The sequence below is a fragment of the Melozone crissalis genome, unplaced genomic scaffold, assembly GCF_028551555.1.
Source record: "Melozone crissalis strain CALT ecotype California unplaced genomic scaffold, PUWL_Pcris_2 ptg000023l_1, whole genome shotgun sequence".
Classification (NCBI taxonomy): domain Eukaryota; kingdom Metazoa; phylum Chordata; class Aves; order Passeriformes; family Passerellidae; genus Melozone; species Melozone crissalis.
Window position 1 is genome coordinate 22,520,084 of NW_026535801.1, and position 11,001 is coordinate 22,531,084.

Below are 11,001 nucleotides of genomic sequence, written 5' to 3' on the forward strand. Positions count from 1 at the left end.
GTCCACATCTATTTCTCAATTTACATCCCATCTACTCACACACCAGACTACAATAAAAATCAAAAGATCCATCCTACAGAAAATGGAAAATCCAGATGTCCATTCAATCAAATGTTATGTGCTCTGCCCTAATTTTCCTCTGTAAACTTCAACTTAATCCTCTCCTATTCAGTTTTCCAACACAGATTACAAACTTCATGCAGACACAGGTCTCAGGAGTGCCCTGGAGGCCTGCACCTCTGTCATTCTGTGAGGTTTGTGATTTCACACAATCACCAAGGCTGGAAGAGACCTCTGGAGATGACCCAGTCTGCTGGATGGTCAATCAGTGCAGGACTATGTCCATGCTCTCCAAGTACATCCACAACTGGAGACTCCACAGCCTCCCTGGGGAACCTCTCACAGTGTTTCACCACCAGCCCAAGAAAAAGTTTGTTTACACAGAATTTCCTGCAGATCAATTGCTTGTTGCCTCTTGTCCTTTCACATACATCATTGAGAAGAATCTGTGTCCACCAGCACTCCCAAAACTCCATCTACAGTTCAATTTGTCATCATAACAATGCAATCACTGTTAATTTAGTCCAAGTGTTGTAACACTGGGAAATGTTTGGAGCCGGAACTACTGAAATATTTTCAGGCTACTCTCTTATCATATCAGTTCTCACCCTCCTCTCATACTACTGTGTGGGAAAAACTGACAGATAAGAATCAACCACTCAATTACCACTCAATTATTGCTTCAATATATACACAACACGTTTCTGCTTGTGGTCTAACCACCTGCATTTCTTTTTCTCAACAGTTTCTTTCCACCATGATGCCCATAACAGGAATTTATTATACCAAACTGGACCTGATAATTTCATCCAGCAGCATGCTTTGGACAACCACAAGTATTGAAGTGGGAAAAGGTAATGGACAAATGCAGAAAAGCTTTGAGGAAAGCTAATGGACAAATGCAGAAAAGCTTGTCAACAAGCACATATTCATGACCCACTCATTTCCTAGAACTTTGTTTTCAACAGAAACAACTGGTCTTACCAGTTGTAAGGGGGATTCTGGTCCTGACAAAGCACTGGTCTCATCTGTTACAGCAGAGCTCAGGAGAGCTGCAGCCCTGCTAGTCAGCTGATGAGAGACTGGAGCCTCCAGCTGAACAGGTCTCCTCCTGGTTGAGAAGCGCTACCTGAGTTCACCCACCACCCCAAAAATTTCTGAGCTTTCATTTCATGTAGATTTAATTTTGTCTGCTTTGCCACACCGTAATCCCACTGGTTTACACTAGCATTCCACATTTACACTGCCCACTTACAGTGTTTCAGCAGTTGCCATATCAAGGCTAATTTCTGTGCACCTTAAGGAACACACCTTGTTTGAGCAGTCTCCTTAAAAAGCACACCAAGCAGTCTATCTCTAACTATGGAGGCATCTGTGTCTCAGCAATACACACATCACACAGTCACAACAGACACGAGGAAGAGCAAGCACAAGGGATATTACAACACACCACTCTGATCTTCCTTTCACATTACTTCTGTGATCAGGGACTGCTTTTGAGTAAGCTCTTTACTTTGAGCTATAGAGCACAGTCTTATTTCCAAATAAGCAATTCCCTGCCACTGCAGGAAAGCATCTCTCATTAGTCTAGGCAGTTTAGCTCGTTTGTACCATTTCAAGGTAGACAGTATTGGTACAAAAGCAGTTTTCATAGTTTAGAGTTCTGTCAAACACCTTAGGAAAGCATAAACTGAGAGTAGTCTTCGCTTCCACTGTCTTCTCAGTGAAAAGACAGGAGTCCCACAGACATGGTAAACAGCAGTCCCAATTAAAGTTCAGATATCTGAACTTCCTCAATGTCATACAGAACTGAAATCAGACAGGAACAGAAGTGAAAGGGTACTGAAGAGATCCCAATGCTGAAGCGAGGATTTCAGCATCATTTTTATTAAATCAAAATTTACTTCTGCTTGCAGAACTAAAAAACACTAAGTTTACCTCAGAGGATGGCAAATGGGCAGTGAGTAGATTTGATGACACCACGTTATGTTATTTCACTACTGATAAAAATAGAGCTACTAGCTTTTGCAAATGATAAACACTACTGAGAGCACAAATACTCAAATATCCTCAAGAATGTGAGATTTGATGCCAATGAACACATTCCAAACTCTGACCTCTGTGCATCACTGTTCACCATGTCAGCTAGATTTATTTCTTTTAATACAGTACTATAGGCTATTGCCCTCATCCATACAGGACAAACCAATACAGTGAAGATATTATTAAAAGGAAGCTTCTAATGCACTTGCACTGCAAAAAAAATACAAATGATCTAGGTATTTTGCTTTAACTATCCTAGTGTGACCTGTGAGCACAGAGAAGGCTTTTCATCACTTCAGACCAAACTTTAATGTGCATCATTTATAACATTAAAATGAGTTTTAGGTTAGTGAACCTGAAAGTTATTTCATTAATACAAGGTAGTCTGGACACCCATAGCATTTCATTCCTCCCTGTGCAAAACATAACTTGGATTAATAGCCAATATACATGACATGGTTAACGGGATGTTACACTCCTTTACAATTCTTAAATTTTCTTACTAATTGTACAATTACGTGAGAGTTGAAATTTGATTGTGCTACATCAGTAATAGTTACATGAGGCTTTACAATTGCTCAGAAACATTAATCTTCACAACAGCAGAATTTGCTATTAAGAGAGGTATTAACTACATAGGGAAAAAAAATACGGTTCGCTCTCTGTTTTATGTGCAGAAGTCACAAGTTTGTGTTACAGTTCCACCTGAAAACCATCTCTAGGATTTCAGCTGACTGTGCTAAATACTCCAGTTCTCTCACCCTGGCTGCAGTTTGACTACTTCAGAACAACCAGAAAGGCATCATCATAAACTGATGGACACCATATGGTGCAGAGTTGGTCTTCTGCAAGGACTATGTGCTAAAAACATTTCCTCCCAGAGGACAGAAGTTCTCAGCCCATCTGATTGTCAGAAACTTTGCTTGCTTTAAAGCAAGACATTAGTGATTCCTCCTGTTCCAAATAATCAGAGATTCACATGTTTCATGATCAGAGACCCTTCCTTTCCCTTGGCTGCCCCCCAAAATCTGTAAGTGCCCAGTGAGTGAAGGAAGTCACTCTGGGGGGAGACAGAAAGCAATCCAGGTGTTAGATCAGCAGCTCCAAGGAACTGTTGGTACACATCACATTCATCTGACTGCCCATCAGGTGTCAACACAGTCTTAAGCATACAGCTTGATACTTTATAAGATTACATCACTTAAAAAAGCTATATAGTTTTATGCTGTAATTTTAACTTTCTTCTCCAAACTCCAAGACCATCTCTAGACAGGCACAGAAACACCACATGCTAATAAACTGTCAGCCTAGGGCAGGCATGGGATATTTACCAACTTGAGAAAAAAGAACAGACCCCCCCCCCAAAATATAGTCAAATAAACACTGTTCAGCTCAGGCATCAGCACTGTTGACAGGAACAGAGATAGATTTTAGGGAACAGAATACCACAAGTGTTAATTCACTAAATATTTTGTATGGACTAATAAGACACTGGTCTGCAGATACGTAGAAAGGAGCAGCATACCAGAAGCTATTCTTTTTCCAAAAATAAATCCTTAGCAAACACCTATTAATCAGTGACAGAGGCAGAAGCAGGGCAGCAGAAAGAGACACAACACAGGTAATTTGGATCCAGTCGCATGGTTGCAGGAATCCAGGCAGGAACCAAACTGGAGTTGCTACCAGTAACTGGAACCTGCTCTCAGACAAAACCCCACTGACAGGCTCCCAGCACCCGCTAGTGACCTGGCACTGAAACCTTTCATTGGCAGAGCTGAGGTTTAGCTGTCACACTTCTCTCACATGGATATTTTAGGAATCACTTCTAATGGCATTCTCTTCTGGAGCTCAGCATGCATTTCCCATTTAACTCCTCATTTTAAGACCGACACCAACACACATCTGTGAACGGCCTGATACGAAGGACATTCAAATAGTGTGCATTTTATCCACTCCACCTTCTTGTAAAGGAACACTCCAAGCCTCTGTGTGAACACACAGCCACATTACCCAGCAGAGATGTGTCCCAGCCAGCACTGGCAGCACCAGTGTGCCTGAGCACTCACTGCACTGGTCTGAGCTGGTAAGAGACACGCCAAGACAGACAGCAGCTCTCCAGGCAAAACAATGCTTCTGTTGGGAAGAGTTAGTCTGCAAGTGTTAGTGGCTGAAGCTCAGCCCTGCAACCCTGGGAAACAAAAACTGGTTACATAAAGAAAAAGATAAATGACAGAAAATTAGTAACTTAAAGAAACACAGAGAAATGAACAGTACAATCAGCAAGATATAAATGCATTTTAAAGCTATTTACTGGTAAGGATCTATTGTTACTTTGAAAAATGAAATTGATTTAAAGTTGAAAAGAAATAGATTTTTAGTTATTTTATTTCCAGGGTCTGTCTTTTCATACAAGTTAGCAATTTCAATATCCCATTCCATTTCAACAGTATTAAGAATTTAGTAAATAGCAATCAAGCAAAAAGAAAAAACCCTACATGTCATCTTATGGAAAAAAATTATAAAAAAAAAGGTAAAGAAAGAACTGAACATGCATCCATTTACATACAAATGAATTATACCTGAATTATCAGATTTTGCCTAAAAGTAAGCAAAAAATCTATAAATATTACAGCCTATAAAAAGGTTTTGATAGAAAGAGCCATCAGTGCCCCACCCAGCCTCTCCAGATGAGATTCTGGGCTGCTGGAAGTACAGGAGGTTAGTACAGTCACTTCCAAAGTTTGTATCCTGTCTAGCCTCTTTTTAGTTGTAAAAAACCACTGATACTAGGCATCCTAGGGAGTACAAAAATAAAATTTGTACATATACACTACGCACCAGAAACACTCATAAGACTGTATGTATTGTCATCTGAATGAGTTTTTATAGGTAGCAAAAATATATATATACACATGCCCATACAGTCATTGTATCATGTCACCCAGATCCACTAGGTATTCTACTGTGTCATACTAAATGAAAATCAGCTGAGGTAACCTTTGAGACCGAATTATCATTACAAAAGCAATTTCAAATAAAAGCCATGAATTTCCATATGCTCACGTCTACAGTATCTTGATTGGAGTAGTAGTAAATGATGTGGCTGGCTCAGCTCAAGTCAGTGCAGCTGGAGGGCTGTTGCTATATATAATCAAGCTGTCTCTGACCTTATGAGCCATTCCATCAGCTGCAGAATATCAGCATCACCTTGGAGGACTGCTCCTCATCAAGGCTGGATTACAATATAAGCAGTAAAAGCAGTTTGCTGATTCACTGAGTGACTTCATTAGATCTGAGCCTAAACTGCTGCTTACAAGATGAGGGAAATAAAACAAAGTGCAACTACAGTGCAAAGATGAAGTATGAGTAACTTCAATAGGTGAGCCAAGTGTAAAGAAAGCAGCAATACCAGACTACTTGACTCAGAAGATTGCTGGACCACATCAGAAATCTGTTTCACCAGGAAACCTTTTGGAGGATTCTGTCAATTTCTGCCTTGAGAGAAGTCTCTAAAACAGAAGTGTTACCCTCTTGCTTTGTGACCAACAAGCACACTGATTGCTGGGTGAATACATTTTTGTATAAGCACACACTCCCCACAGAGGAGATGCTTAGGGGTTTAGGAAAGGATGCTGCTTCTGAGCAGAGAGGTCTAGCACAGAGGGAGAAGAGCCATGTTTTCCCACAAACAAAAGAAGAAAAAATGTATTTACCCAGAACAACAGGTGTTTATTTATCTTTTTTTAGGCCAGTCAAAACTACAACACCCTGCTCTTAGCAAGACCAGTTTCAATTCAGCTTTAAGCTGTTTCTGCCACAGCAGAACTGGAAAGGATCCAGGGACACAGAGACTTACATTACCTTAAGGCATTGTATAGTACAGGGGATATCCTCAATTGTTACATGCCTTTAAAAAACACAGTAATGCACACAAAATGGATACATACTCTGGGGAAATGTGTTCCCACATTACTCACTAAACTTGCATTGCTAAACTTCTTCCATATTCCAAACTACTAGGTAATACTATCTTTGTGCTTAGTTAATGTTATTTTCTAAAATGTACTTTGTGTTTAAAGAAAGATGAATGAGAAGGAAGGGGAAAAAAGCTGTTAAAATATTTTAACAGCTCACCCATAGCTATGATAACCTCAGCAGATACATCCACTAAATCTCATGGCTCTGAGATTGTACCTCAGACCAAAGCTTATTTCAGGAGCACTCAACATCATCAGATCCACTTGCTGAGGCGACTGAACATACCATTAATGTTCTAATCTATCTTTTCCATTCACTCAAGAGGGCTGGTCAGGGATAGCAGGACAAGGAAATCAATAAAAAAGTAACCCATTTGAAAGGAGGAAAAAAAAAAAAAAAAAGAAGTGTCTAGCTTATTTTCTTGTCTTGGTTAGCTGATTCATCAAAACAGCAACAAACAACAACAACAATCTTCCTAGGATTAACTCTGTAATTAATGCATGTATATGTACAAAATTTCCAAGTTCTATCATTTCAATTCCTCCTGCAAACACATACACACAAATACATATGTATATAGAATAGAAACATAAAATCAACTTTCAGCACAGCAAGTTGCATCCCCCAAACATGTCAAGAACTTCGTAAGCAAAGACATGTAAAGTCCACCTCCCCCAAACTGTATTTGTTACTATTGTGAGGATTCATGAAGTTAGTAACCCTTCCTATGAAGCAGAGGAATAAACCTTACTAACTACAGCAGCCTAGCAGTCAGCTGCTATGAAGCAGTCTGAAAATAATGGATATAAAACACATAATCAGATTCTTAACACCTTGTGTCTGCTTACCTACCGATGTACCAAAAGCACCTGTACTAGAGTTAGGGTATCTTACAAAACAAAATAGACAATACATTGATGTTACAAATTCTACAGTACAGTGATAGATCTAAAATAAATCTGCAAGTTTTTAAAATGTGCTACACAATCTAATTTTATTTCTTCTTTAACTGCTATCACTGTAGCTGCTAAACATCTGTAAGAGTATGTTGCAGGATGCAGCACATTCATCAGTCACCCACAACTTGAGTTTAAAAAAACCTTATGTTTTAATATAGAGAAGAAAAAAAATCAGTTTTAAAGATATTCCTCTCTTCCCCCTTCTAAATCATGCATAATTTCAGACCTTTAACTGATGATGTGCATGAAGGATTTCTGTAGCTCCCAACAACCAAAGCACAGAAATCTGAAAAAACCAATTAGCAATAAGCAATAATAAAGCTTGATCCTTCCCCCCTTCAAAGTCAAACACAATCCCCCTGCTTTCATCAGTGGAAACAGGTTCAGTTGCTTTTGCTCTGCTTGCTTTAATAAAATGCTCTATATGAAAAATCACTGTTGTACCATGCCATGTGGATTAATCCCACACAAAACAGCCTGATCCTACTCTCACAGGGGAGTTATGAAATTGATTTTAATTTTAAAAGGAAAAACCCCATACCTAAGTAATTGTTAATAAAACATCTTTGGAGGTCTCTCACCTACAATCAGGTTAGCAGAACACACTTCTAGATTTAAATTTCAAAATCTGCCTGATGAATACAAGAGAATTTAAAAAATACTGGTATTCTCATCTATATGTATAACTAACACTTAAAATATAATGCATTGCAAAACTAAACATTACTTTAAATGAATGAAGAAAAATAACCCAAGTAAGTGGATACAAACTACTACATAATCAGAGCAGCTTCTACAATGCAAACAACAGCCACATCAGGATTAGCAGAAACGTGAGTTAAACTTGAGGCTGAAACTATCTCTCTGACTAGGTGTTCATCCATCAAACACAGTCCTGCTGTGACGCTTACTGCAGTTCAGATGACAAGAGATGCAATATCATGCACCCGCTTTCAACACTCAGAAGTACACATCATACAGATTGCAAAAAAAGATTAATTATTTGACATAATCTAAATACTTGTAATTGTACTCATTACTCGACTTGTAACCATATTGCAGTATTTAACTTAATTGCTTCAATTAACTTCTCACAACCTCAGGTTTTCAGGCAGATGACAATTTTTGCTGTTCAGTAAATCTGTAAAGCAACACAGAAGATAACAGCCTGTGACAGCTTATTTTTCAAAACAAATATGGTCCTCTCAACCAAGCTAGGAATACAGGCAAGTTCTAACCAGGGAGAGGGAATGCTTAGGAAATTTGAAGCAGTACCTGGCAGATAACCTCTTTTATCATTTTTAAAGTATCTTTACAGCCCTTCTCTGGCATGTAGTAACTACCGATCCTCCTTTATCTTCCTTGACTACCCTAATACCATGCCTGAGAAAACAACACTGAAAACACGTAGGTGTTGGCATAGGGAATCGCTCTTTTGCTCTCAGCTGTTGAGGGAGCAGCACCTTTGTCAGGGGCGCAGCAGCGAGCGCAGGCGAGCGCCCACCTGGCATCAGCTGCCCCCGCGCCGGGCGGCCCCTGCTCAGCACCCGCTGGGATGGGAACACGCACAGAAAACACAGAAAATCCCTGCCGACCGACCGCTAGCCTGACGCCTCATGTTTAAATATACATATATACGTATTTACGTGTTTGTGAAACGTGGTTAATGAGTTCAGCAGCCTCGAAGAACGGTGAGTTTGGTTCAGAGATGAACAGCGCCTGGCGCGTTTCACCACTGAGCTTCCACATTCCGACAGCCCCAGGAGTGCTCCGACACTCGGCACAGCTCACCGATACCATCTGCACTGGGCACGCACAGCTCTGCTCAGCTCACCGAGAACTGCCCCTTCCCACCCGAGGCCCCACGCTGAACAGCGGGACAGCGGAACAGCCGCCGGGCCCCGCTCCCGGGCGCTGCCGGACCCAGCGCGGGCTCCGCTGCGGACAGCGGAGTGGCCGGCCGCCACTCTTCTGGCCGAGCTTCCGTGAGGGGGGCGGGCAGGGCCCCGCCGCAGCCCGAGGGTCGCGGGCAGGCGCCCCGATCCGCACGGGTGCCCCAGGGCCCGTGTCCCCGCCCGCCGCGGCCGGCGCAGGTGGCGGGAGGGCTGCGCCCATTCCCGGGCAGACCTCGCCTCCTAGCGCCCGCGCCGGGCCGCGCCGCAGGCGGCAGGAACAGCGCGCCGGCTGCCTCTCGAGCCCCTCCACCTTCCTGCATCGGGCCCGCTACGTGACCGACCGAGGGGCAGGGACAACGCAAGGGCCCGGTAAGGCCGGCAGTGCAGCGGCGGGGGGGAAGGCGCCCGGCTGACAAAGCTCCGCGGCTGCCCTTGGGCCCGCCCAGCCCAGCCAAGCCCGGGGCGGCGCGAGGGGCTCGGCGTTACCTTTCGAAGAGCAGCCGGATCATGAAGATGCAGAAGGCCAGAGGGAAGGCGAGGTAGAGGTCCTCCGCCTGCGGGAAGGCGGCTTCCTCCGTGCTCTGCAGGTCCGCCCAGGTGACGTTGTGCGGCAGCCAGAACCGCTCGTTCCAGAACCAGGCGAGGATCCCTGCCATCTTTGCTTTGTCTGCCGCGGCGCCCCTCGCTCCGCTCCGCCCGCGGCGAGGCGCGTGTGAGCGGCTGCCGGGAGAGAGGAGGATGGAGGCGTGTGTCAGCCCCGCAGCCGCGGATGATGCTGCCAAGCGCCGCCGTGCAGGTTCCCCGCCCGGCGGGGGCAGCGGCCGCCCCGCCTGTCACAGGGCCGCGCCGGCACCCATTGGCTCCCGCCGCTGCTCGGAGCGGTCCGGAGCCGCCTTCCCCCGCCCCTTTCCCCTGCCCAAACACCGCACCGAAGCCCGAGACCGAAATGACGCGGTCCGAGCGAGCGGGACCTCGTCCCGGGGGCTGGCGGCAGCAGCGCTGCGCCCACCGGGGCCGCCTCCGCCTCAGCGCCCGCCCGCCGGCTCCGCGCCCTGGCACCCACCCGGCCTTTGCCGCCCAGCCGGGGGCCCGGCGAGTCTGGAAGGGCTGCTGCCCGGTGGGAGTGGGCAGGTGGCAGCAGTGAAGAGCCCTCTGTGAATTCCGTACAGCCACGTGGGCCGGGGTCGGCCTCCGCAGTCCGGTTCCCGAGAGTGACCCCTGCCCGGAGCGCTGCTCCCGCCCCTCTCCGCTGAGGTGTTTAACCGGGAACGGGGCTGTCCCGGGTGGAAGGACCCTCAAACATGCAGTGACTTCAGTCTGTACGCGGGTACAGCAAACACGTGTAAATGTGGCATGGAAAAGCACACGAGTCATCAGCAACAAGATTGAGGTTAGGTTTTTAGCCAGGTTTGCATTCCTGGCTAAAAAAATCCTTTTCCGTTTTAGGTAGATTTTTACCTCTGATTCCTTATGTCAATGCCATGTCTTGCTAGAGATATGCTGCAAGAGGAAAACTACAATTGATTTGATTAAACTTTACAGCAGGCTTTAGTGTAGCTGTAGCCGCAGGACTGTACGTGTGGTGGTCCTGGCACACACAAAATGACTTGAAGTAGTAGCTCCTGTAACATCACTGTTTTTGTGCCCTGCCCCAGTTTATTTTAGATGCCTTCTCTTTTCTTCACTGTATCATCATTCTTTCCATCAGGCTATTGTATACTGAGACCCAGACCTCTGCACATAGTTCAGAGTTCTATCATCCCACTTTTATGTTTTATGCTAACTTGCTCTTTTTACCCCACTGGTTCTATTTGCCCTTCCCGAAAAATTAATTGCACAGCTCCTCATGTCTGTGCTGACATTTCTGTGCAGAATACAATCATAAGTCAAACATAATGCTGTGGGAAATGCCGCATCAATTTAAAGGAAGCAAACAACTTCTGTATATGGAGATAATTTCCATATAGGACATTTCAGGGAAGTTTCAGGAAATGCTTTGGCAGGATGGCTGACAAGCCATGCAGGTAAACCTGCCAGTGAATGTTTCTGTTTTATTGATGAGACAA

The 11,001-nt window shown here is 44.3% G+C and overlaps 1 protein-coding gene across 1 annotated transcript in view; it reads right to left on the bottom strand.

The window, feature by feature from the left end:
* CERS6 (ceramide synthase 6) overlaps positions 1-9,733 on the bottom strand; it is a 93,084-nt gene extending 83,351 nt beyond the window's left edge. Inside the window, exon 1 of the mRNA XM_054277989.1 lies at positions 9,422-9,733. Coding sequence (XP_054133964.1) covers positions 9,422-9,591 — 170 coding nt within the window. The 5' untranslated portion in view covers positions 9,592-9,733. The remainder of the gene's footprint in view (positions 1-9,421) is intronic.
* Positions 9,734-11,001: the final 1,268 nt, after the last annotated feature.